This window comes from Mesitornis unicolor, unplaced genomic scaffold, assembly GCF_000695765.1.
Source record: "Mesitornis unicolor isolate BGI_N332 unplaced genomic scaffold, ASM69576v1 scaffold12609, whole genome shotgun sequence".
In the NCBI taxonomy this organism is placed as follows: domain Eukaryota; kingdom Metazoa; phylum Chordata; class Aves; order Mesitornithiformes; family Mesitornithidae; genus Mesitornis; species Mesitornis unicolor.
This window is the reverse complement of record NW_010209338.1, coordinates 25,728-53,580: the sequence shown is the minus strand read 5'-3', so window position 1 is coordinate 53,580 and position 27,853 is coordinate 25,728. Positions and strand designations below refer to the sequence as shown.

Genomic DNA, 27,853 nt, shown 5'->3' with positions numbered 1-27,853 from the left:
GCAAGTGCTTTGTCCTCTGGCTCCAGGCACCTCCTGCCCATCCCTGCACACACAGGACCCTGTTTCCTGTCTTGCCACCTCTGTGCCTGCTTCCTTCAGGCAAACCACAAGGCCTGCATTCAGCAGCCATGTCTACAAGGCGCATACAGACCTAGAGGGTACCTACTGACCCTAGCACCCTGCGTTTCCGTGTCCTATACAAGGCTTTGTCCTCTGGCTCCAGGCACCTCCTGCCCATCCCTGCACACACAGGACCCTGTTTCCTGTCTTGCCACCTCTGTGCCTGCTTCCTTCAGGCAAACCACAAGGCCTGCATTCAGCAGCCATGTCTACAAGGCGCATACAGACCTAGAGGGTACCTACTGACCAGGGCTCCTGACTAATTTCCCTAGCACCCTGCATTTCCACGTTCTATACAAGGCTAATAAATGACAATGTTGACCAGGATGTTTCCTAGTGTAATGAGCCGTTCACAATGTCACTGTTTTCTCATCTGTGCTTAGCTTTAAGAAAAAGTGCCAGCAATTGTTTTTCCCCAAAAAGCATGTGATTTTAAAAGCTTTTTACCTTACTGGACAGTTGTTAGCCTGAGAAAAAACCCACAAATTTTAGATTTATGAGAAATAAATACAGTACCTTGAAATCATGAATTAGATTTCTAAGCTGGTGAAGGCTATAGCAGTCCTGGCTCTTCATAGCTATGAGGAAACTGTTTGTATCAGCAAGAAACCTGCTAAGACTCTGCAGGGAACTCCTGAAGAGCTGCCACTGGCTCACGAGTCCATCAATATCTTTCTTCCTCTGCTGAACCATCCGGATAACACTCTGCCACTGTTCTTTCAGCAACGTGAGCTTGGAAATAAACTCTGTTCTGAAGATAACAAGGGTTGAGTGTTAATATATTTTGACCTCAAGGCTGCGTTTTACAATAATTGTGATGGATTTCCATTTGCAATAATATATTCCAATTACAATACCCAACTATGCAAAAAGCTCTATGGAGCGCTAAGATCAGCCCTGCTAAAATTATTCCATCTTTTAAGCAATCCAAAAAAACTTTTACATGACACAAGAATGGATAATGCAAGTCATTCTTGCTATTGTGGTATAGCAACGTAGGTAGTACAGCAATCACAGAAACAATACGCACTGAACACTTCTCTCAAGAAGAAGAAAGTCAATGCGAGTGAGACAAGATCTCCGACTGTGCTGCAAAATCGATCAGTGCTTTTACCAGGCTGTAAGCAGGAGTTCAACCATCGCTGTATCTCACAGCAGTGGGCCCTAACTGCAAAGTGAAAAGGGGCTGTGTTGTTATTGAACCCATTCAAGCAGGTTTTTTGGCCTCTCCTACAACATGGTTAGATGATCGAGCAGCTCTTGCTGGAGTGGTTAACACAACCCCCATCTATCAGTTCTGCTCCTCTGCAGGAGGCCATGGCCCCCTGCTTAGCTTTTACCAAAAAGCTTTTTCCACCTGTGTTTGTGGGGGTAGCTTCAACACAAAAATCCAGCATTTCGCTTAGTTTAGCCCTACCTTCCCTGGCAACTTTAAGTCAACCTATGGACTTCATACTGAAGTGGCCGAGGAGAGCACAGACACTGTCCTGGCAACTCTCTGAGAGCAGCAAGCTCTGGCAAAGAGGGGTGATGTCTTCAGAGCAGAAATGCTTGAAGGAGCTGAACCTCTGCTCACAAATATTACTTGTTGCTTCTCACTCTACACTGATTAAGAGAAAAGTATAAGACCATACTGATAAAATCCAGGTTAAGCTATCATGTTTTGGGTCACGTGTGCCAGGGACAACATGGATAGTCTCACACCTCTGTGCTTTAAAAAGTTGAGAGGTCTAGGGAGAGAGAAAGGATCCTTTATATGAAGCACCCTCATCACACTCTGCAGGAAGGTGGCTTCTCGACCACAGTCACAGTTTCAACAACTGCAAGGCAGCAGCAGACAAGGAAGCCTCCTGTTCAGGAGCAATTTTTGTTAAGCAGAACATCGCGTTACTATCCAAAATGCAGTCTGGCCAGGGCATCTGTGTTTGTTTCAGTATTTCATTGCACTTCCTCATACTTCTGCAAAATGCGCCAGGGGATTATTAAATAATAATGTGAATGCAGTCAAGAATTTGAGTTCATGTCCTCACGAGAGCAAAGATTCAATATAAACTCCAAGGAAGAGAACATATTCACTGAATTACCAGGGTCTTAAAGGAGAAAAAGAAGTAGATTACCTTTTCTCTGCTTCTCCAGATTCCAAGGAGAGTAGAACTTTTGCTATGATAGAATTAAATGTCTGCTGATTTATGGAAATCTCAGTTTGCAGCATCTGAAAATACCATGAGTACAACAGTTTTAATTATTCACTGAACAGCCTTGGCTGTGAAAGCTGGTTCTGGTCCTCTGGAGTGACAGCATTCATTTAGTTCCAAATGCTGAAAACTCTATTATTCTCAAGTGCTAGTGTCAAATGGATCCTAAAAGATTCCAGACTTTCTGGATACCAGGAAGAATTTGCACATATGTGATAGCAGAACCCACCAGGAGCTCTGTGTTACAGATAATCTGAAGCCTAAAGTTTGCTGGACTCATTCATGAGAATGCAATCTGAGGATGCACTCCTAAAGGTTTGATTCCTGCAAAGAGGGATCCATTCATTTTGGAAAAGGATTTTCTCATTTCGAAGTTTTCCTCCGAATAAGTACAAGGCCACATTTCAAGAGTGAAATCCTCTGTAAGAAAGATCTACTGTCAACAGCATAACATTTTCTAGTGATTTCCCCCTACCTTCACCACTCAAGAAGATGCTTCCAGTTTTAGAGTCAGCATTACCTCATATACTCTCTGTTGCTCCTCTAGTTCTTCAAACAGTCCTGGAATATTTATTTTTAAGGCCTCTTTCATTTTTTCTAGGAATTTCATCCAGTTTTCACATTTCTGAAAGAATGTCTTTTCATCATCTTGAGCTCCCTCAAGCACACTGTAAAACAAAAGAAATCATCAGAAACTGTTGTGTTGGTGGTTGTTTTCCTGGAGATGCTTGCATACAGTCTAACGTGGTGGTTAGTAATACTAACACAGTTTTGCTTGGCACTTTGCTACTCTTCACCTATGAACATCCAGAATGGAATACAAATAGCCACTGAATAATCTGGAATAAGTTGGAAGGGCAGGAATTCAACTTGGAAAGCCCCTGAGAAAGCTGAGAACAGATCGCAAGACTTCCCATGCTTTAATTTGGTTTTGATTTTCCTCACAGAAAAGGAAACGGTTAGTAGTGATGTTTCTGTTTGCATTTCGGACCTGCAGCGTTCCAGAGCAGTTGCTGTTTTCTGACTCCACTGCCGAGTCAGGCTCTGCATTTTCTTCAGGGTGAAGTCACTGAGTGGCAGCTTAATGCTTGCTTCATTTAAACTCTCTATGCTTGGAGAAAGTGCAGCAAGCTCCAGTGTGTGATTCTGGAAATAATAGAAAAAATAAATTAATTGCAAAAAATACTGCCTTTCTTTCATTTCAAAGAAATACAGACAGCTCTTCTGTAGGAAGCACCTGAACATTATGCATCCAAAATACTAGTCCAAAAAACCCCTCCATTTCTGTATTAACTTAAAAAGAATATAGGAAACAAAAAGGTCACAATTCCCTTACACAGGGCCCCATTCTCAGCAGTACTGAACAGATACTCAAGAGCTGGTACTTGGAGATTGACTTTGTACCCTACATTGAGGGCAACAGGGTAGCTCCAGAGCAAAGCTGGGGAAAAACAGTCTCCCATCAACCCCAAATGTATGTGATTTCCCTCCCCTCCATGCATGCATTTGGCCTGCAATGCATATCTAGAGTTTTTGTGAACTTAAAATCATTGCTTTTTGCGTTTTGGATGAGATTGTAGTTACTTTGAAGGAAATGCTGTAACTACTTCAGTTTCTTGAAGTAGGCAAGAGCTGGTATCCTACGGACACTTGAATTGTATGTGTCTTTTTGTACTGGGGAATCCAAACATACCAGGAGCAATTCTGAGCTCTCTGTTTCTCCCTCTAGACAGAGGCTATCGAAGGCATCTGTACAATTCTTGACGTGACCCTCCAGCGTTTCAAGGGAGTTCTGGAAATCCTCCAGTTGTAAAAGGTTGAACTAGGGTGAAAATTGCATATTTACGTTAATTATTACTTAATATACATACTCAGTATATAAAAAGGAGCAATAAGCAGTATCATCAGGAGAACAAACAGATGTAAAATCCAGATTCCAATGTATTTATACTAACTAAACTTTTTCAGTTTTTGCACTGGATAAGGGGAAAATTTAAGCCAAAGCAGAGAGCTAGAAACTGAATCTCTAAATCCTGAAAGATTCATATCTATCTGGAAGGAATAGGGGCATCTGCGATACCTTTCTGTAGCTTTCGGCTGTTCGATTTACTGTGAAATTGGAAAGCCAAACTTAGTTTATCAGAGGAAAGAAACTTGTGAAAATAAGCTGCCTTTGAGCTACACACAGGGCCTGCTCCCACAGGCCTACAGCTGAGGCTGTGCAGCTTACGTGGACTCCACAGAGAGAAATAACATGGGCTGTAATTCAACTTTTATATTCACTGATTTTGTTTCTTTGGGTCAGGGAGAAGAGCACTGGGGAAGCTTTTTCTCCCTTGCAAGAATAAAGCTCCACATTTCTAAGAACATGGAAACAGCAACATTTTTATAAGGAATGAATGGCAGAAATTGGTGTGGAGAGAGAAGCAGTTCTGTGGTAATGCTCCAGGGTTACACCAGAGAAAACGACTACTCAGAAATGAAATTTTTCATGGAGCGAGAAGTTCACAGGGAATGTGAGAAATCTGTTCTCTTCACACGGATACCTGGTTTCCAGCCATTGAATTGTGCTGGTAGAATGAGTCATAAATAAAGCTGGCCAAAAATTTGGTTGATGAATTTGGTTTACTTTAGAACAGAATAATTCATTGAAAGCAGACTTTTCCACAGGAACAGACTAGTTTCACATCAGTAAATGTACAGCAGTACACTTGCTTGGAAGTTTTCTCAGGAATACCTGTGCAGAGGGGAAGTCAATCCCACAGCACTCCTGTAAGCAAAGCATCATACGTGGAAACCTGGATCCAGATCCTTCCCTCCGCTTGCCTGAGCAGGGATGTGGATCTAGTCTTCAAAATTACATCAAATGACCAGAGTTTTCTGCTTGTCTTTAGATAGATTGTGTGCACTCTTATCAAAGCAAACTGAACCCTTTAGGTTTTCTCCAGGGCAGAGCTGAGAAAGTTTACAACTTACTTCAAAGTTCATAGAATAAAAATAAGTTTCCTGACCTGTAATTATCTGAGGGTCCCATACTGCTTGACTGTAATAGGTCCACTTACAAAGAGCAACACAAGCAGGTAAGAAGGGTGAAACCATTCCTTCATCTGTCCCTCTGGCTTCATGTCTTTCCTTACATAGTTGATCATACTGTCAAGCTTTGTTTTATTGAAATGTCATTTCCATTCAAGAACTACAGGCTTCTAGTGAAGAAGGCAGCTCACACAGGGCTCAAGTGAAGAAGTTCTATCACACTGACATCTAATTTAATATTAAAAAAATACCTCAAATTCATCTAACTTCTTCTGCAGCATCTTTTCCAAATAGAAGGCTCTCTGGAGCGGCTGCAGCTTCTCCAGCAGAACTGTTTGTGCAGCTGCGCAAGCCTGCTGTTTGATCCGATCTGCCAGCAAAGAAATCTGGGTACGGCATCCTGTTATGTTTTGAAGGCTGTGCTGTAAATTCTGATGAGAGAATGGGAAAGAAACAAAAAGTCAGCAAATGAGTCATATCGTCATTCATGTGCCACTTTCATTTGGTATCTTTTGTTACTGTAACTAAGCTCTTTTTGTTGACCTCCTCCAGGAGCCAAATTCAGCTATGGTGAAAGCTCCGGTCTTTTACTCGGAGGATAATGGGAATTGCATCTATTGACTCTAGTGCTGGGAAAGGCACAGTTCAAAGTTCAGTGGAACACCAGTGACTTCAGGCAGTGGGATACTACTGCCACAGGGGAGACTGGGGACATAAATCAGAATATGCCTCTGTACAGGATGGATTTACACTAACAGATGGAGAAACCAGCCCATGCTGCAGATGAGAAATGCTGTTACGTTACAAACATACCAGCGCTTTGGATCCCTTAGTGATCTAAGTCTATGGTTTTGGGTTTATTTGTTCTCCTTTACTACAGAAATGATACTGTAGAATCAAACTCTAAAAGCGGTACAAGAACAAAGGGAGTAATTTTATACTCGTTCAATGTATTTGATTTTTTTTTTAGCAAGGAACAGCAAGATGTCATCTTGAAACATACCTATTTCTAGAACTGTAATTTACTTTTAGCCATGAAACCCCCTGGAATTTGCCACAGTACATTGTCTTTTCTGTAAGTAATGAAAGATTTCTGAGGGATAGCAAAGAACAGACACGTTTCCCTAAAAAGCAAAATGGCTCCTAGTTCCTGGATCATGCTGTGAACTTCCAATTCAGGCACTTAGTAAATAACCCATTTTGATTTCTTACTCTCTAAATAGGACTTTATTGTGGCAACAGAGTTCCATAAAACCATAATCTTTCCTAAGACATACTAGAGGAAAAGATTGGAGAGATTAAAATACAGTTGTGTCATGCACATATATTTTCAAATACACGTAACTCTCATGCCATGTCACTCATCCCTATTCTTCTAACTCTTCACTTTCAAAAAACCACAGTAAATTCCGTGTGTCCTACCCACATATAGCAGGACAGGATCTGGCAGGACAGGCCATGAGCACTCTGATGGTCATGCCTCGCTTAGTAGGTTCAAAACTCTTCCCAAAAATTCCCAGAAAATGTGTTGCCTTTTAGAACTGACACATTGAATTTATGTCACAGCCATTAGTGGATCAGAAGAAAGCGAAAATGTTTTGGTCTAAGTTTTGCTGCTGTCAGTTGTTTCTGACACAGGAAGACACAGATGAGTTCTCTTTCCCATAATGTAAAGTTTCCTAATTGGCCACATGCAAACGGCAGTACTATGGACTCCTTCCAATGTCTGGCTAGAGGTTCATAAAGCATGATGAATCATTGCTCTGTCCTGAAATAAGGATTATTATATTTCTTTATTGCAGTCTGAAGAAACTAAAAATGTCAGAACCTAATGACAGCTTCGCTGCCTGAGAGAGTCAAATGTACCCTGTGGTCTCAGTGTGAGATCTCATTTGCCTAAAGTCAGAAGCACTTAGGATAATCTAATGAGCTCAGAAATCTGTGAACTTATCATACCAGGACAAAAAAAAAGTACCCAACCCAAAAAACCCCGATTGGAATATTGTAGAAGACCTCAAGATGGTCCTTTGTTACAGAAAACTGGTCTTTTTTCCCTAGCTATGTCTCTTCCCCAAGCAGTGTCTCATAAAGCAAATACTTTTTGGTGTAATGATTCCTTCCAACACCAGCCTGAATCTTTGTGTGGAGCAGAAAGGGACAGAGATGGAACATGAATGCTCCCTTCTGCTCTCTTCTCATCCTATGCTAACTCTAGTTTAGTTTGATCTCAGGATCTGGTAAAGTGTTTAAAAGGAAATACAAAGGTGTCTGTTAATGGAAAAAACACACAGATTTTATGTTTTCCACTGACTGCATTTGGGAGAGGAGAAGGTGCTCTTTTGGTTTGTTTCTGAAAAATAAATCCTGATTTCAACCAGGCAGTAGAAATATATTCATGTACCTTTATGTCCTGTATTCTCTGCTTCAGGGTTTCTATCATGTTATGCTCAGGGATGTGAGCATCCAAGAGCTGCGTGCACTGCTCTTCGTGCTGTTGTAACTTGGCTGCTGCCTCTGTGCATAAAGCATCGAAGGGCTCCCAAAGCTGCAGGGTCACTTGTGCTGTCCGCAGTTGGTCTGTGATGTCTTCATTTACTGAGTTCCACCTGCCAACATATCAAAGGTTGAGAGCATTTTCCTAGCAGATTCTCCTCCAGAACATGATTTGGTGTGGATTCCTGTGGGAGTTTCTATGCTTTCATACCCATGTTACTGACAGCCCGCTGACACAGCAGCATTTTGTGCTCTGTGGTCCATCACAAAAAAGGCAGTATCAGCTACTCCTCACACAGGTACCCTTAAACAGGCAAGTCATATGAGTACAGATCTAAAATCTCACAGACTTTCAAGTCCTGCCTTAGCAAGTTCTTTTTTTAAATACTAATAACTGGAGGTCTTTTTTGCAAGCTTACCTGGTGTGTGCCTTCATGCACTTCTGTTCAATAATCTCTGCAGAGGAGGGAGAGCAGCTCTTCTTCAGCTTACTGGCAGCAGCCTGGAGCTTGGCCCAACTTTCTTCACTGTTCTCCGATTCATCTTGAAGGGACTGCAAAATGGATCATTGCAATTAGTTGTGGAGATTAATGACCTAAGTATAGCTTCCCCTATAGATTGGTAGGGATAGGGGAACCATAATGTCACACATTTGCAGCACAGATTAAAATGTGAGAAAGGTACCATCAGATCCTAGAAATTAGGAAGCTAAGAGAGAGGTGAAATGGTCCAAGTTAAAAAATAATTCAGGAGGCCTATTTTAAACTGAGGTAATTTATTTGCTCTTACAGAAACAGCTTGTTTAACAAACTCACAGCCTTGAACTGATTAAACTAATTCACTAAAAAATCAAAAATTATTTTATTTTAAGCCACTGTTTCGGGCAAATTTCTGGCAGTAAAGTTGGCTTGACAACTGCTGTCTCCGGCTGTGTGTTCCCCTTCCTGATGCAGGCAATTGCAGAACCCTGCCATGGATCTGGAACTGATCCAGATTAAAAATAAACGAGGGTGATAGAAGGAAGGAGATAAGAAGGTGCCCAGTTCCTTCCATCTATGATGTGTCCTCAGTTGAGGGTGGAAAGTGCTTATGCAGGCTTTACTGCCCAGAGACACATACCTGGGCTGCACAGCCTGTCTGGCCCGCACCACTTCTAGTATCACTTGAAAATAAACCAAGACAAGACTTGCACTGAAACAGGGAGCATTTACAGCCTTTCAACACTTGTTTAAAGCCAGGCAAGGGGATTTTAGCTGTACCTGTAAAACACCCAGACCTGGGGCCAGCCTGCCTGCTCTAGATGCCCCATTTAGACTCTGTAATAGCCAAGCAGCAGCACAACCCAGAGCATTTACACCTGGCACTTACGCCCAGCCTTATTCAGAGGCTGCACAGGAAACTCCAGCAGCTCTCCAGAGGGCAACTGAACCCTTGACTTTGCACTGGAGCAATTGGAAACACCAGGTTTGGGGATCCTGCTCTGAACCAGGGCTGCTGCACCCTCCCAGCCCAAGCCACAGCTTTTGGGAAGGGGAATCCTGGGTCCTGAGTTTTTGTTTTGTTGGAGGTTTTTTTGTTATTGTTTTGTTTGTTTGTTTTTTCCAATGGAGTTTGGGTTTTTTTGCTTAAGGGCACAGAAGGAAGTACAGCAAAAAGACAACTTCAGTAGATTTACCTGGAGAGTTTTCACCTGGTTTTTCAAAGCTTCCAGTGACAGCACAGAAGGTTTGCACTGGTCTATGCAGTACAAATACCTCATTGTCATCAGGCTGACTTCCACATAAACTTCATCGTATGCTCTCCACTGCTCCAGTATTGACTGCATTGAGGTCTTTAACTGTGCAACCTGAAAACGAACCACTTTTGTTACTGTTTCTTGGGTAGTCCCAACATGTAAATCACCCTTAAATTGACTTAAAAAAATCTAAGCTCAATGCTCACTCCGTGACAATGCACAAGAATTTCACAAGTTGGAGTATTTTCCTACTTGGTAAGGAATTGTGCAGGGTTCAAACCAAGCAGCAAACCGTATTGAGAGTGAAGTATAAGAATTCGCTGGAAATACAAATTTAAGCAGAGTTCAAGGTAGCACTATTCTGTCAGCCACAGCTCCAGAACCCTCCAAAAAGTAACAAGCACTGAAATAATGAACTGCTTATTCCTTCCTGCCAAAATCAACCTGAAGTGGGAGGAAGTTGAGAGCCTTAATCTTCACAGGAAGCAGATAGTTTGATCCAGAGATCAAGTTTCCTTTTGATGAAAAATTGAACAGAAATTGTTTTGTATGGAAGCAGACGCTCCTACAATACTCTGGAGAGCTGTCATCCCTCTTATCCTCTAATAATGCAGGCCCACCTGAATTGCAGTCTAGGAAATTTAGGATTCTCAAATTAAATTATGGGTGTCCTCTTTGTTTTCGATGTCTCTTTCATTATTGTAGTCATTTAATCTGTACTGGGGCAAGCATGGTTCCAATTTGCCTGATACTCCAAGACATTGCAAACACAAAACCACAGTGCTCCTCCAGTGGCATTTGTCATTTTTATCCTTCTGTATCAGGTGAGTACATAAGGCACGTCCTGGGTTAGACAAAACATTCATCTAGTTCAGTCTTTATTTTCAGGTCACGCCAGTACCAGATGCTTTGAGAAGAGCATGAAAAACCAGGCAAGCAAACACGCATGTCTCCATGGGACCTGGCAATGCCAAATGCCACATTTCCGTTCTGACTATGCATCCACACAATGGAAGATTAAGACTTTTTTTACACCATAGTGCACCCTAAATAGACTGCGTGGATCGTTCTATCCCAGTATCCACGTTCCAGGCATGGAGGAGTAGATGGATTAATCATCCCTATTCTCACTCGAATCGTGGTATAGGTGGGAGGAATCTCTAATTGCTCTTTGTAGCCTGCAGCCAATTAATGCCCACACAAGGAAGATGGAAAGACATTGTGCTTGTGAAATGTCTCTGGGCCACAGACTCACAGTCTTGAGATCAACATACAGACAATGCAATCAAGGCATCACTTCTCCTTAGACTTGCATCTGAAATCACAGCTTGGCTCTGCTGAGAGCAGTCACTCATGGGAAGGAAGCTGCACTTGATATGTCATTGCACGTGCAGACAACTGGGCTGTAAGAACATCCTGCAGTTCGTAAGTTTGATACTTAAGTCATAAAAATACTAAAACTAACGTGACCCACAGTGACTGTAAGAAGAAAAAAGCACTAGGTTGCCAATCCTGCCATTTTCAATCCCCAGCTCTGCAGCGGAAGGAGAAACTTTCATCACTTACGCACACAGAAATTTCTCTGCTTTCTTGGTAAGAAACAGCCACATCATTTCTATTGAAACCTAAAGCAAGAAGCAGCAGGCCTACCCTGGCTCGACTCCTCATGTGGAAGAGTCCAAGCAAAAGGATTCAAGTTTCACACGGTATTGAGGGACAAAAGCAAGGCATTTAATAGAAAGTGTAAGGGAGTCTTAACCATAAACAATCACGGCATCGTGTATAATCCTCTACAGTATATGGTTAGTTATTATCACAAATCTAATTCCATAAATGTACTCATTATGATATGTTCTGCACCCATCAATTACATCTAGAAAAAAAAATCCTTTCCAAGTGTAAAGATAATATAGCTATAAATGCAGATGGGGAGTCAATTTGCATGGGAAACCAACCTACCAGACTTTCTGTGAAAAAACTGGAAACTGCTTAGGATTTGAAGACAATGAAAGGCATCCAGGTGTGTGACTGAAAGTAATTGGGACATGGAAGATCTACGGTGAGAATGGGGCAGGTGTGGGCAGCTTCCAGCAGTGCAGTATAGGGAAGACAGACAAGGGTAAGAAAGAGAAGGAGATCAAGCAAGAAAGTCTAAGGTTTCCGTTTTCAACGTGACAGAAGAATAGTGCTACTCCTTTATTTTCTTAAATTGCAGATGGGGGTTCGTCCCTCCTCCCCCTGTATCCAAACTACTCCGAGATCAGACTTCTTTTTTCTCTCTCAACCTTGGAAATGTATTAATTTACATTACGGTACAGCCTTAAAAGGATGTTCTTTTGGGGGGTTAAGAGTAAAGAATACTTTGCATCTGTTTTGTACCAGCTTCTGCCAACCCACGGAGAAAAATAACAATGCTGGTGGTAAGAGTACATACTGGAGAAAACCTGAATGTAAACAAAGCCTTTACCTGGCTTACAATGCTGTCCACCATGTCACACAGCTCCGCTATCCTGAGAGACAGAGCTTCTGGAGCTTGTTCTGCACTACCATTCACAGCCAAACTCTGTTTGAGCTCATCAAGAATTTTGGTTTTAGTTGCAAGTTGATTTTCTAGCTCCTAAATGAAAAAAAAAAAAAGGAAGATAAAGACGACCTTTTAACGACACTATAGAAAAAACCTTCTGTGTGAGAAGCTTAGATAATCATTCCTTCTTTAAAAACCATACTGTGTAATTCTTCAGCCATGCAACATCACCACCATTTCAGCTCTGATACAGAACAAGTGGTTTACAGGTATTCAGAATGACAGCGGCTGCTTTGGGCAGTCTCCTGCAGGTAGGGCTAGAATCAGTCCATTTGCTGTCAGGATGAGCACTGGCTGTCATGCTTGGGAAGAAAATCATCAGGTGCTAACTCCTGAGCCACCATGCAGGCCTCTTTGTACCTCTCCAGATGTAAAAAGTTATCAATTCATGCAGCTCAAGTTTTCCTTGGGCAGGTTAGCATTTAGGTCCTCCTCTGCTCCAGCAGACTGATTTAGGATTTAGTTCGACTGAATAGGAACTGATTTTGCAATATGAGGGTCCCTAACCTCCCAACAACTTCTAGAAAGTTACTTTCAGCTTGTCCTCTTAGTCAGAGGAGAAGGACTGACTATTATTATTTTTCCCATGGGAGAAACCCTACTGAAATCAATGGAGATGCCTGCAAGAACCACTTCCCTCCTAAGACGATCAGAAAGATTGTAAGATAGTCTTGACATACTGGGGAAAGCTCAGCAATGAGTTATGCACAATATGAGTAAATATCCATACACCCAGTGAGCTGTGACATTGTCCTGTAGTCACAGAATGGTTGGGGTTGGAAGGGACCTCTGAAGATCATCCAGGCCAACCCCTTGCTAGAACAGGATCACCTAGAGAATACTACTATGCCTAAAGCCATGAACTGCCCCCTGCCACTTACTGTCCTCTAAACATTCTCAAATCTGGACCTCATTTTTTATTGACCAAAGTAATTTTAATGAAACATTTTAGCCTCCTGCATCCTAGCACTGTACCTTGCTGTGAGCAGGTTAATGTTTTAGTCACAGGCAGCCTGTGTCTTCCTTCCTGGCCCCTTGACACATTTCAGAGCGCTTCAGAGACACAAGTCACTTGGTGTGTAACAGCACTCTAGGCAATAAGAGCAGCCTACTACAAGAGAGACACATGTAACCATGGCAATGAAAGAACAAATGTTCCATGTGAAAAAATAGAGAGGGAACACTGTACTGAACGAAAACAGCAAACTGTCCGAGTAATAGAAGCCAATTATTAGCTGGCTGCACCTGTACTAGTTTTGAGGGAACTGGTGCCTAGAAAAACACAGCAGAACCAAAGGAGACCGAGGCTCTGGAGGCTGGTGCAGAGGCTTCTTTCTGGGGCAGGAGCAGAGAGAGTTGCTGTTTTTCCCAATGGGACTGGGTAGTTTCCATGACAGTACCACCACAGAGCTCTTCAAACTAATGGAATTGATAGCTTTTGCCATGGCTCTGCTGAACTGAAAACTACTTCTATTAGAAGCATCTCAGAATAAGATCTACATTATTGCTGCACAACACTCCAAACACCATGGAACAACAGCAGGTGCATCATCAATTGGAGGAAAAAACCCATAAAATAGCAATTCACATTAAAAGTGGATGTGGCTCTCTATCACCTGAACCTGCCATGTTTTAATTAAAACTGCATTGTAGTATTCTTCTAGAAAATGGCAACTTCCTTTACACTTCTGTTAAAAACTGTTCACTTTAGTCTGGATTCAGCAAAGTGCTAACTATTGTTTTTACAATAGTATCACACATGTAACGCTTTACCTTGCAGTCATCTAATGTGTTCTGTGCAGAAATCAGACTTGCTGGGGTTTGTAAGGATCTCAGTCGATCACTCTGAGCTTCCAGCCAGTTGCGCAGAGTCTGTGCTTTGTTCTCATTTTCAGTAATGTCCTCTAAAACGTGCTCCAGGTCTTGTACCTGAAAATTACAGAACTGTTTTAACTTACTTAAACCTAGAGGTGGGTAGAAACAGGGCTCCTCCTTTCATGACAAAATCTGAGATTATAATATTTACATTAAAAATACCATTTAGAGAAAATATTTCAGAAGGAAAAGCTAAGAAGTTTTACTGGCTCTTTAGGATCTGACCTTTTCCCTGGGAAGGAAACAAGGCAGTGTGTGCTCTAGAGCTGGAAACCTATGGACCTGACAGCTGAGGGACCCTGGGCTATGTGGACACATTCATATTGAGACTAAAAACCTCATTCTCCCTAAAATCAACCAACAAAGTTACTAGTAAGCAAGGGACCTCAAGTCTCCCATCTTCAGTCTTGGCCCGGAGGTTCCATTAAATCCTCGAGGGCAGTTTCTTGCAAATGGTCAGTGAAGATAACTCCCCCCTGCCCCAAAACTGAAATTTCATCATGGAAATTTTCAGTTGTGGAAGAACCGAATTTTGCAGCTTAAAATGTTTCTGGAAGGCATTCTGAGTTAGAAAAATTTGGGAATTTTCTGTTTGATCTGTGGTCTTTGTATCTGGATTCAGGAAGGGCAGTTTCTCCCAAAGCCCTGTAAATCTGGGAGAGAAACAAAGATGAAAGAGGAATGTGCTGGTAGAGGCACTCATTCCAGCAGCCTCATGTTTGCATGTTTGGATGCCAACCTTTCCTTAGTCTTTTCCATATCGCATGAGTCACACTAGCTTTTCTGGGCAGTGGGGCACACGAGCACCAGTATCTAATTCTGGATGCATAGATTATTTCTAGCCTCACTAGAGTAAAGTAAATCTGAGGCACTGCCTGAAACAGATTTTCTACAGAGAAATGCAGATGATGTTCTGGCACAGTCAGTCTACATGTAGAATTTGCCCATCAGCTGCTGATCCTCAGAGCACTTCATTGGGAAAGCTTATTTCGTTATTGCAGACATAGAATTACCCATTTCCAGTGACCCAGGAGGGCTGGAGCAGAACCTGAAATGGATCCCAGCTGTGCCTGTTCCAGCAGGGTCATATGTCCCCATCTGAATACGGCTGTCAACACTACTTACTTAATAATTACTTTTTTGGTAAATCCAACTGCTACAACAGGAAAACAGGTGGTAGCTTAATATATCCCTATTTCTCATTCCCATTATATGGCATGTGGAGGTGTTGTTTGCTTCTCTGGTGCTGTGCTTGCTGAGCAGGGCCTGGCTGTTTGTGCCAAGCAATGTAGCACTTCCCCTTTCCACAAACCATCCAGTGTTTTCTCCCATTAAGTTTTAAATGCCCCAGCTTCCACAGCACCTCCAAGCTTCAACAGATTTCACTAACATGTTCCTCTGCATACCTTGAATTCTTCCTTTTTCACAGTTTTATCAATACGGGTCTTCTTTGTTGACATGTCACTGACTATGTTTCCTTTGTACAAGGAATCTTATTTTTTCCACCTAACGCAGTCAACTGGGGTAAATCCCAGGCTGTCAGAAAGAGCAGATTTTCCCTCCCTACAAGTTACAGGAGAGTTTACCCTTCCAGACCTTGCTGAAGTTTGGATGCTTGCCCACCACCCGATAGCTGATGTGCTACAAGACCACTCCATAGGCTGCCCGTGAGACAGCAGATGGACAGACAGCAGAGAGCACAGGGAGCCTCATGGCGTTCAACGTTATTTCCAGACTCTGTTAGAAAGGCTGCTTTCAAAACACAGAGCACTGGCACGGGCAAGATCAGAACTGTGGGAGAGAAAGCAATGAGAACTCAGTCAAACCTTTCTGTTCAGAGACGCCTGCAGCCTGTGCCACCGCAGGTTCATCTCTCCAAGACACTCGGCAAATTCTGTCCTTTCATACCGCTTGCTTTCCACGTCACAAGTGCTCATCTGCAAGAGTGACTGGTTAACAAAGTCTACCATCCACTGTTTAAAGTTCATTTCCATCGTATATTCCTGGAGGAAAAACACACAACAAACCAAAACAAAACAACAAAATTGTAGAATATTAGTTTGGCAGTTTTAATCTGGTAAGTTCCAATGATGCTTCAAGGCATGGTTATGGGACATTCACAGTTTATTCTGAACCATGGCCTGAAATATTGTTCTGAAGGGGACCTGGCTGTAGGAATAATTCTCAATTTTTACCATTCTGTATTTCTGTAGCTATTTCTATCCACTGAAACTTTTGCAGAAAATCGCTATCATTACGTGGGTAGTTCAAGGTAAGAATACATTAGTGCTGGCACAGGGAATAAAACCAAGAGGTACCAGATCCAGTACTTTATCCACTGGAGAATACCATTCCACTGCCATGGGCCCAGATCAGGCTAAGACAGAGGCCTTCCTATACTCTTGCGATTCACAGACAAGTGCAGACAAGAGCTCATCCAAAATTTATTTATCCAAATATCTGGTATCAGAATAGAATACCAGAGTATCTGGGAGGAAAAAGCATCCTTCAGCAAGTGAGAAGCTACACACAAAGTGAGAACAACATAAAGGAATGGGTTTTTTTATTTCAGAAGGTTCTAGAAGAAGAGGAGAGGAAAGGGCTCCTCCTTGTATCGAGTAGTACCCAGAAAAAAGCCATCAGGGAAAGCAACAGTAGAAGTACTGAAGCCATAGCTGCTTCCCTGTAGGAATTCATGGCTCTCATCTGAGCTTTCTTCTCAGCATAAAAGTCCCCACATTACTGCCAAGTGCAGAAGGTACATGTTCAAATTGGTCTCTAAATATCCAAAAGGTTAAAAACAGCATCTCACCCACACGGTCCAACTTCCAAAACCAACTGATACAGACCACAATGTTATATCTTTGCTATATTAAGGCACTTTGAAAGAAATGCGTATGTTGGCACTTGCCTTACGTGCAGTACCAAAGTGTCTGAGAACTGCGGCTGCAGACTGAGAACTGTTGTCCTGTCTGAGCCCAGAGCACTGCTCGGTAGCTCTGCAAGGGCAGAGCAAAATATGGGTCTGTAGGGATTCATGCCCTGAGGTTGGGCATCTATGGAGATACAAGCATAGCTCGAATCCGTCCTGTGGATGGGGCGATCAGCCTTTGGTGCTGCCACTGATGCTTTAGCATCTGAACAGAGCCAAGAACCTGCTGCGGCCTCTCTCTCTCTGCAGCGATGTTCATCTTGTCCCCCTTTCATAGCAGGTTTTCTCTTTTGATGGAACATAATATTCAACCCCCCTGTTCTCTGGTTAAATGGATCCTGGCTATAGAGCTGTATTACGAGGTATATCTTGTTGAAAAGGCGGAATAAAACACAGTGCAAACACAGAGTCTATCTTCCTAAGGAAGCAAAGCTCTCCTGCTCAACACATTTTAAATCTAAATGTAAGAGAGAGAAAATAAGTGAGACAGATGGGACAGCATGAAGAAAAGGAGATTACTGCACAGCAGGCAGTAGTTGTATTGCAGGGCAGGCAATGTTTTGAGCAGCATGGAAGCAAAAGGTTTTTATAAAATAAGATGTTAAGGCACACTTGAGGAGCCCACTGGAGAGCAAAGGGATGGATGTAACAGTGCCTGTAGCCTGCTTCCATCCTTGTTACAGCCAAACACCTTGCAGAAGACTTGGACTTAGAGCTTCCCATTTACCTTGTACTTCTGAAGGAGGCTTCTGACTTGGGCAGTGCTACATTGTGAATTTATTGGCTCCTCATGTCCCTGCTGTTGCTCCACATGGTCCAGCCAGGCCATTAGTTCAGCAATAGCTTCCCGTGATGAGAGTTTTTCCATCTGAAGCTGAGGATAAAGCACATAATGAATCCTCTACACCCTGCTTGTTAGAAAGATAAGGGAAGATGACATCTGTGTTTTTAGAAAGGCTCAGGCACTGTAATTGCAATTATCAGGGTATGAACTTGAAAGTGAGCCCTGTGCTCCAGAGGGGCATATGACTTAAGAAAAGTTTGAGAATTCAGAAATTTGAAATAAAATTCTTTCTAATTGTAATAGACTTCCATATGAAACTATAAAGATGACAGATACATGCAAAACAGCCCAGGAAGCCCACGGTAATAATTAAACTGCAGTGCAATATTGGGGATATTCTGAAAGCAAGACAGACAGTTAATTAGGAAGAGGTGATTTGCAGGCCTTATGCAGCAGCCGTCTGAATCTCAGCAGCAGGATTTTAAAGTAATTATTTAGCCTGAACTGAAGAGATGGCAGCAGTTTCTTCCCACCTGGTGCAGCTTTTCTTGGATGGCTGGGAGCTCTATAATCAGTTCTCCCCATTTTTGCTCAAACTTTGCCAATGATGACCTAAGTGCTGCAGTATCAGCTTGCTTCACGTGAAAGAGCTGGTTGGCAGTGCTCACCACAGATGACTTCAGGGAAGATTTTTCATCAGCTTCCTTAGAGAATGTCTGAGGTGCACAGGAGAAATTTAAGAAAGGGTAAATATTTATGTAAATAAGGAAGACAAACCAGGTTTTCAGTCACAGGATGAACCGTCTCAACAAACAGATTTTAGCAAGTTTGTAAAATTCAGAAAACCTAAACTCAACATATTCTGGCAGCAGGTTAGGTCTTTTTCTGCCCAGCTTAATACAACGCTCAATACTACCTTTTGCTCCACAGGGATTAGGAATATTCCCACCCCACACTCCAGACTCAGTTGGTAAGTGGCCCCAGGGCTTGGCTGAACTGCTGTATCTGGTGTTTGGCATCAGGAGCAAGACGGAAACCGTGCTATTATGCTGTAGGTGCGTAACAGATCCTGATGTGTTGCAGTCGGGGGCTCATTACAAGAGGATTCTGTTATGATTTATGTGTTCTTGCTCGCCTCGCAATCTGAAGAAGGTCTTTGGTGGCCTCCCATTCTCACGGCTTCCCACACAGATAACAGGGTGGCTTTGGGGCACACAACCATTCAATGCCATATTATGTGGGCAGCTTCTAAATCATGGCAAATACAGAAACCACACAAAAGGGTAATTTTCACTGAAAGTCACAATGCCTTATCTAAACCTGGCAGCAGAAATGACTTACAGACAAGCTGTTGATGTTATCCCTGATGGTGGGAAGATCCTGTGACACATTGAGAGACTGCTCCTTCCAGAAGTTCATTCTCTGCTGAGCAGAATCCAGCCATTTCATTAATTCCTCTGAGTCTCTGTTGTAGCTACAAGGAGAAAAGAAAACATACAAACGTACATCTCCTAGCTCAGTCTAGGATACATTTCTCACCCTCCAAGTTGTATTCCTCTCTGTGAAGAGGCATGTGCTATTCCAGCACCTATCTTGCTACCTAACCCTGCAAGGTTAGGGGATGCAGGATGGATTGATGTGCAACACAGCAGTTCTGCTGGAGGTACACACGAGACTGTTCCTGTCAGCTCTTTTCAGCTGCTCTGCTATCCCTGAAAACATCCTCTTTCTGTATCCACCCACCAGTTGCCAAGACAAGCTCACATAGGTGAAAAGAGCTTTTCTGGAGGTCAAAACCACCAGAGGAGATTGTGCAGACTGCAAGATACAGTGCAGAATATAATACCAGCAAATACCGGCATGCTCTGTCCTCACTATGGGTTGAGCCAGCCTGAGCTCAGAGCACACAGACAAGGTGCAGGAGGAGCTGAGCTTGGTACATCCACCAGCAGACTGGGCTGTAGAGCCCCAAGGTGTCTCCTCCTGACTGCCAGTTGGTTTGGGCCATGTGAGAGCACCGAGCATGCTTGGGGCTTCCCCCTGTGGAGAACTTCAAAACACAAGTTGAAGCAGCACGTCAGCCAGGTCCTGAATGGTTATAAGGTGGATTGTGGCCGTGCACAGACAGGCGCATTACGCCTTCGCATGGGAATCAAGGCTAGCTTGCATTCCTAGCAGGCTGAAATGCTTAGGGCAGCACAATCAGAGCTTCTGTGAACACTGCCAACATACAAACTGCAGCAGGTAGACGCAGGTAAATCTCACCTAGATGTACTGACTTTGCAATGGCAGCATTCAAAATATTGCTCCTACAGAAATAAGCAGGAGGCGATCCACTTGTCTACACAGTGAGAGAAGATCAGCTGTGTAATAAAGGGCCACTTTGCTGATCACCACTGCTTTTTAATTCTTTTTCTCATTTTTAAGTTAAAGGAGCTATGTTATTTATTAATTCACTGTCATATTTCAGAAAATACATCTATAGAAGGTCAGAAACTAATTTCTAGCTGGTCTTCCTAATTGCTTTCTGAGTTATACCCACCTGACCAAGAGTTTGAGTAACGTCTGAAGTCGCTGTAATTCATGGCCAACTTTTTTGGTTAAAGACAACCACTGCTCTTCCAGCTTCCCAATCTGGCTTCTTATTTCTGGACAGTTCACAGCAGTCAGCAATTTCTTCCCTTCTTTCACCATCTGGTAAAGCCTGGCATGCTTTTCATCGACACTGCTTTTGATTTGCTATCAGAATATGGGAAGTTTGCAAAACAATAATATTTTTAAAACTGAAAACATGGCTAGCAAAACATAGCATTTGTTCTAACTTCTTAAACTCACATTTCCTCTGTCCTGTATTTTATTTTCCAAACAGAAGGAATCTATGCTTCATTGCATGCAAAAGTGACACAGTTTGCTGGGGTTTTTTGTTTGTTTCCTCTGGATACATTAAGATAGAGCTCAATATAATCTCATACATTATCAGAATGGCTGTGTTATGCTTTGATGGGCTTTTTTGACACCTGTAAACCTCAAGTAATGGACAAACACACCCTATCAGATCTGAAAGTTGTTGCCCTGTTGTTCTGAGAGGGCCCTCTGGCTCAATCCTATTAAAAAAAAAATGTTACCAGTGTTTTGAAGGAAGCAGTTGGGATAATTATTGAATAATAGTGGCAGGGAGGAATGGAGAGTGAAGAGTGAAGACACAGGAGTGGTGTGGTTTGCTTAGACAGCTGAATAAAAGCAAAGCATCATTTTACCATTGCTACTTTTCACTGGAAGGTCAAAGGGAAAAAAAGCAAGCAACCTCAGGAAGTAGATCAGTCCCAAGGAGAAGGCAGAATGGAGCAACTGCGTGATGTGCAAGTGTCTCACTTTTCTCCAGGCAGAAGGGACTTGTAGGGATGTTTCTCTGACAGAAATTAAGACCCAGAGAATTTTGTTCTGCTCTGTCCTTGAAACGATGAAGTTCCAGTGTTGGGACTCACCCTAAAAGCACCTTCTAAAGCCTTACTGCTTTGATTCTGATGTCTTTAAAGACAGAATTAAGAGCAAAGAGGTAGTTAAGAATTTAAAAAAAAAAAAGACAAAGGAAATCGAGCAACTTCACAATGAATGGCTATGCAAATACTGCATGCCTCCCATGTCAGTGTGACAGGCATCAGAAGCACCAGAGCACTGCTGTGATGGTAAATATCCACTGCTGATTTATCTCAGAAGCTTTACTGTAGCTCTGAATTTCCTGGGAACATCCAGTGGTCTCTTTCATGCAGTCAACTAGATTAAATCACAGTAGTCCATTTTGCCTTTATAGTCTCTGAATCTAAATATTAAACTGGACTCACTACAGACCAAAGACACGTTAATTCAAAGATTTCTAATAGAGTGGATCCTCTGAAGACCAGGAAAGGTCAAAACTGTGAGGAATGCAGAGCACTCTCTGCATTCAGGATGGATACATCACTAAGTTTATTGGACACTGTTTCTTCTTAATTTTATAAAACAACCATAGAGGCTGCTTTCATATCCTTACATTTGAATGTGTTTAAAACATAGACAAAATGTTTCCAACTGAACTTGAGGTTCTCAACATAAATATTAAACTGGACTCACTACAGACCAAAGACACGTTAATTCAAAGATTTCTAATAGAGTGGATCCTCTGAAGACCAGGAAAGGTCAAAACTGTGAGGAATGCAGAGCACTCTCTGCATTCAGGATGGATACATCACTAAGTTTATTGGACACTGTTTCTTCTTAATTTTATAAAACAACCAACTGAACTTGAGTTTCTCAACAAAGGTGTAGCTCTGTCATCAGAGATGCAGCTGGGAACAAACCAGGAGTCTTTGCCATTCTATACAAAAGGAATTTCGTTCTCTTTGGTCAGACAGAAAACAGGACATCTCATTTTGGATTTTAAAAGGAACTGGTAAACCTGTAAACCTTCTATTCCAACCAGGGGTTCAAAGATTTGGATGCAAGAGGTTGATTCTCCTCTTCCATAGGTTTCACATCATGGCATGAGAATCATTCCTGAATTACAGAGAAGTGGGTCTGTGTTCACCCCAGGCTCCTTGCTGTCCTTGGGATCCATGTAGCACGCGCACTTTCTCCCAGATATTGGCATTTGAAGACCAAGTTCTAAAGTAGCTATAGTTATTACTCCCATTTAAATGAAATTATTGACCCTGGCTGAAATTAGCAGTCTGATCTCCTGCTACTTTTAAAAGTGGGTTTTTACCCTGCATCCATGTACAGACAAGGACACAAAAGAAACAGGGCCCTGCAAACTGTCTTCTCATACCCTAACAAATCCTTTTTCCAGCTCTACAGATCCACAAAGAAAACCAGTCAGAGATAGACACAAACATACCTGCAGAAGTGTAATCCTTTCCATTAATCTTTCTTCTGTTTCTTCAACCAAATTCACAGAAGGCAATGTAGAGGCAAGTGCCTCTAACTCCTTATTGATAATTAGGCATTCATCATCAAATTCCATCCATTCCTAAAATATACATTGCAACATTAACGTAGCACACTTCCATAGATATTTTTGCTACATCAAACTGAGGCCTTAATGCTTATTCTAGCATCAGCAACTCTTGCTTTATGAAACAGAACATGTAAACAGGTGAAGAATCCAGAAATATTAAAGTGAGACATGATTTCACCACAGATTAATTAACTCATTATCTAATATCTTCAATGTTTCTTATTTTAAAGTGGTATACTTATTTTTTTTTGTTCTGTAGGGGCATTTTAAGATAAATTTTTGTGTTCTGTTTTAAAATGCTGCTAGTACCTTTGTGCCTTAACAGACTCTCCTATCAGTCCAGGCAATCAAAAATCACTTCAAGAAGTCAAAAAGTCCCACCCACATCATAGTAATGAGTTGAAATATACACTTCAAGAGGTTTTCCAAGATAAAAGCTACATTACTGACACACACAGAACAAATAATAGACTGTTGCTAACCAATGGAGACAGGAAAGGGCAATCACAAGCCAAGGAATCACTGGTGCAGAAAGGGTTCCGCTAGACACAAATCTTCTCCTTTTTCCCCTTGAGATTTTCCCCTTGGTTTCTTTTGACTCCTTACCTTTAACAGGCTCTCCAAGTGTATACCATACTGGCAGGCCTTATGCTCCAGCAACTTGACTTCATTGACCAGCTCTCTCCAGAATTTCTCTCTCTTTTGTAGGATGGAGGGAGTCACTTTCTTGGAAAATGCTTGCATGAAAGTCATGTGGGTCATGAGGTTGTGGAAAAAGTCCTGAAAAAAACAAAGCTTGCTCTTTAGGAGAGATCATACACCCAAGAGCAGGAGTATGAAGACAGAGAAGACTCACTGAGAAGAGCAGCCAGTTTCAGGATCTCTTGTAGCTGGAGTCAGAGCCTTCTACCCAAATTCTACATCACCCCAAGAGGGGCAATTACTGATCATTTTACAGTTGGTCAGGAACCAGTGATGATTTGCATGCACTATTTTTATTTATACATTTCTAAAGAAAAACACCTACATTTATACCTTCGGTTCATATAAAATACAAAGATGTTGCAGGAAGATAATGGAAGGAAGAGCTTAACAATAAGTAAATGAATTGTTTAGTGAGAAGAAGTTATCACCAGACAGTCTTTATCCAGTTTGTCTCACTTGGATGGGAGATGACTGCCAGCACCAAGGATATTAGCAGTTCTACGTACTAGGCAGGGCACACCACCGCTTTGGATAACTATAAGGTTACAGTTTGACTTAGTTATGGCTCAGCTGAGCTCTTGGAAAATGTCGGAGTCTCAACAGAACACTTCCCCCCACAGAAAGGTTTAAGGATTTTCAATCACACTCTTCAACCAAGATCTTCACTAAGAACTAACAACTAGTATCAGAATTTCACTTAAGGACCATACCCCAGGCATAGACTGCACAAGCATCCTGATAAATCCTTATAACCAGGGCAGGGAAAATGGTTTTTGTAGTTTTCTTTTGCTTTTTAAAATCACTGTATGTGTATTTGGACTGCAGATAGATTATTTGTTTTCCTTTGTAAATAAATTCCTAATGTTTTGCTTTGCAAAGGGCAATTTGTGAGTGACAAATACCATTCCTATGAGTCTGGAGTAGTAGTCTGCAGTCCTGGGCATCCTGAAGCAGTTCTTAAGGGAGTTTGAGCTATGTGGAACAGTTCAATCAAGGTGTTGACATGACAGAGACATCTCTGAGTGACTAGGATTGGCCAGGGCTTCTCGCCAAGCAGCAAGACCGTGAGGATGCAGGTGCATTCTCAGCCATGTCCCATCAAGCATTTAGCAGCTGGGTACAGGGGACACTGGGCTGCCAAGGGGAGGATCTAAACGACCCTCCCTTCGGAAAAGGAGCTGTTACGAGTAACTTTCCTCCACCAGATCATGATGGCACAGAATGCTGAAAGCAAAGGCTAAACTTGCAGTTGGTAGACAGTGACTTCAGGAACCTCACTACTGATACAACACTGGAGAGAAACCAGTCACAGAAAATATTGCTCCTGCTGTGTTGATCTAAGCAGTGCTGTGATAAGCTGCTTGTACCTTGTGATTTTGCAGGTGAGACTGTAGAGCTGCTCTGCTTTTCATTAGCTGCTTTGGATCTTGTGCAATCTTCTCCCGTGCAATAGCTACCAGCTCTGCAAATCCATGGAGTAAGCTCTCATACTGGCTCTCGCTGATGGAAGGAGAGTTCAGCTCCACATACTTTGCTTTGAGAATGCCCCACATGTCATCCAAAACATCCTATAATGTAAACACAATTTAATGATTCATGAAGGACGGAAATGAATCCTAGAAACCCACATACACACTCCTAGAATGCAAAATAACCATCAGCCTTTTGGTGCAAAAATACCTTACTTAAAAGAATCAAACCTTGCTGAGTAAGTGGAAACTGTACTGTGCTCTTACCTCTAATTTATAAACTTCCTGGATTAAGGTGATAGGTAGCTGAAATCTTTCCCCGTGGCCTCTCAATTTTGCTACTTGGTTTTCAAAGTTTTGCAGCTCCAAAGCACAGGCATCAGTTTTCTGAATTAAGGACAGAAGAAGCTATTAGGAAGAGTTATGTTCCATTAAACTTTCTGTTATCACTAGTAGTATTATCACAGCACTCTGCTGTGCTAGTACTGCATAAATTCACAAAGAGACCCTGAGATCCAACAAGCTTATAAACTAAACAGACAAGACTGTTCATGACACAGCTTACTGGGTTCACATAGCACAGCCAGGAAGGGAATTCAGGTCTTGTGCTTCAGTCCAACGTTCAACATGAATTTCAGTTTACCAGGTCAAGAACAGCCATTAAAAAGAATCATGGACTCACAAAATACCATTTTTTCTTATGACTTAAAAAGATTCAGTGAGGGATGGATTGAGACATGTTCTCTCTGAAGGAAGGGAAGTTAGGTACTTCTGGCATTCCTTCTCCAAGAGTTGTTATTTGACAGGATATATCTAAGGCCCCTGCTAGGGGATTCAGCAGTTGTGAACATAGATTTCAGCCTGGCAGAAAGTTATGCCTGTAAACAAGGTAATGAGTCTGCAACTAAAGAATTTTGTGACACCCTCCTTGCTTCAGTAACAAGTAGATAGATGACCGATGACCATTCTGGTGAGGATACCCCTTTTATTAATTTTTAATTCTGTGCTAATCCATGTAAAGGTCAAAAAAATAGCTCAACTGGTCAAATGCCATATGATAAAGTGCTCATAAATGCTGAGTGAGTAGATACAAACACTGGAGAGTCCTAGCCACACAAAGAAAAGCTAGTTTTCATATGAAAAGACATAATGCATGAAGTGCTGTACTTTGTGTAGCTCCTTTTCTTCCCTGCCATAGGTAGTGTAGGGTGTATTTGCTCCGAGAGGTTGCAGAGAGACTGGTTCCTCCACTCCAACTACTAAAAGGACTGGAGTCAGGTCTGATTATGGACTGTGTGTAGTAAAAAAAAAAAGTGGGTGGCAAATACTGAACTCTCTCCTTCCTCCATTCTTGAAACCTAAGTAGGACTCACACATTAGAAAATATGAAGCTTAATAGACTGCTGAAAACTTGGAATACTAGCTAATACTGAGAGTTTTTCCTCTCCTTTCCTTCCAATGAAATTACCTGAAGCTGTTCAGAAACATGTCCATGTATAGCATTCAAGCATTGCTGCAGAGTAGCTTTTTTCTCAGTTAACTGATCATAGAGCAGCCTGGTTTCATTCTGCAAAAGAAACAAACAGCGGAAGTATATCACATACAGAAATACAGTAATGACCAGACAAAATTATACCACAAACAAAATGGTTACCTCTTACAGCAAGAGCACTCCTTTCTTCTCTAAAGAAACAAAATATAGCAAGTGCATGGTGGACTTAAAGCAGTAATTTAGAGAGGGAAATTCTGTCGTCTTTGTAGAGTAAGAAAGCAGGTTACTCTGTCACAGTGATCCCCTATCATTGTAAAAATCTGTGAAACTTGCAGAGAAACAAATGCTTCTCTTCTGAACATGAGCCCATTACTGTGACTGATGGAGCTCCACATATTCTGCATAAGTAAACATCGCCAGACTAGTCCTGCTGCTGTTTGGAGACAACATCCCAGCCTTCTTCAAAGGAACTCTTTTATTATTCAGCAGTCAAGAGCTAGGCTGACTTGCAGAGGATGAACACACTGGAGTTTTGCTGGACATTGGACACTGTATTTCAAAGACCAGGCTTTTCTTTCCTTATTTCCGCCTGAATACCTAATCTGAATATTTTCCAGCAATAGCTGGTAGATTGAGCCCATCATGAGAATCTGCAGAAAAGTTTCTCATTATCTGCTTTTCCAAAAAAGAACAAAACAATGCAAATTTGCAAAATTATGGCTTTTGCTACTGTGGCACAAAATTTAAAGGTACAGTGAATACAAATCAACCTCCAACACAGAGCTAAAAGGTGCACACAGCAGCCGAATATACAAAACCCTCCTTGGCCTAAGCCCTACACAGAGAAACTTGCTCTAGCCAGTAGCTCAGAGTGCATGGGATCCCAGGTTTCTTCCATCCTTTCTGCATGCAAGTTTTCTACTGTGATCAAGGCCTCTAAGGTAGTCAGCGCTGCAAGCAGCGCTGTAAACAGCAAAATTAATTTGCTTCTTGAGAGGCCAAGACAAATTTGTTTAACACAAAAAGAAAGAAGAAAAAAAAAAGCAAGCTCATTATAGATTGTTCATCTGTAACCCAAATGCATTAACACTGACAAGTCTAACAGATGCTGTGAAACAAGATGTGCATTTGGCAGTGGAGTACCTGATAATTGCTATTATGATCCAGGCCAGCTTTCATGGAGTTGCTCCTGAAAGCAGTGGCAGCTTGAGTTTGTTCCAGCCGTGCCTGCAAGTTGTTAAAGCACTCACAGAACACATCCGTGCTCCCACCAGCACAGCTAATAGACTTCAGAAGATCATCCTTTTTATCACTCAGATCAGTGTGAAGCTTTTGCAGCTCGACAGAAAGAGTCTAAAGGGTTGAAAGAAAGATAACATGAATGAAAATGGCCTCTGTCCAAGGACTCTTGCCCGTAAAAAGGTAGCAGGGCTCAGTTGATAA

General features: G+C 42.0%; 1 protein-coding gene across 1 annotated transcript in view; it reads right to left on the bottom strand.

Annotated features, from left to right (window-relative positions):
- The window catches only part of LOC104547241 (nesprin-2-like), a gene marked incomplete at its 5' end in the record, with an annotated part of 89,430 nt that overhangs the window by 37,277 nt on the left and 24,300 nt on the right, over window positions 1–27,853 (bottom strand). Inside the window, 22 exons of the mRNA XM_010192850.1 lie at window positions 637–871; window positions 2,238–2,332; window positions 2,836–2,983; window positions 3,307–3,461; window positions 4,009–4,137; window positions 5,600–5,779; window positions 7,750–7,954; window positions 8,261–8,394; window positions 9,517–9,687; window positions 12,044–12,193; window positions 13,934–14,089; window positions 15,862–16,038; window positions 17,695–17,841; window positions 18,285–18,467; window positions 19,093–19,225; window positions 20,294–20,490; window positions 22,625–22,756; window positions 23,351–23,524; window positions 24,817–25,017; window positions 25,186–25,305; window positions 26,387–26,485; window positions 27,554–27,763. Coding sequence (XP_010191152.1) covers window positions 637–871; window positions 2,238–2,332; window positions 2,836–2,983; window positions 3,307–3,461; window positions 4,009–4,137; window positions 5,600–5,779; window positions 7,750–7,954; window positions 8,261–8,394; window positions 9,517–9,687; window positions 12,044–12,193; window positions 13,934–14,089; window positions 15,862–16,038; window positions 17,695–17,841; window positions 18,285–18,467; window positions 19,093–19,225; window positions 20,294–20,490; window positions 22,625–22,756; window positions 23,351–23,524; window positions 24,817–25,017; window positions 25,186–25,305; window positions 26,387–26,485; window positions 27,554–27,763 — 3,531 coding nt within the window. The remainder of the gene's footprint in view (window positions 1–636; window positions 872–2,237; window positions 2,333–2,835; window positions 2,984–3,306; window positions 3,462–4,008; window positions 4,138–5,599; window positions 5,780–7,749; window positions 7,955–8,260; window positions 8,395–9,516; window positions 9,688–12,043; window positions 12,194–13,933; window positions 14,090–15,861; window positions 16,039–17,694; window positions 17,842–18,284; window positions 18,468–19,092; window positions 19,226–20,293; window positions 20,491–22,624; window positions 22,757–23,350; window positions 23,525–24,816; window positions 25,018–25,185; window positions 25,306–26,386; window positions 26,486–27,553; window positions 27,764–27,853) is intronic.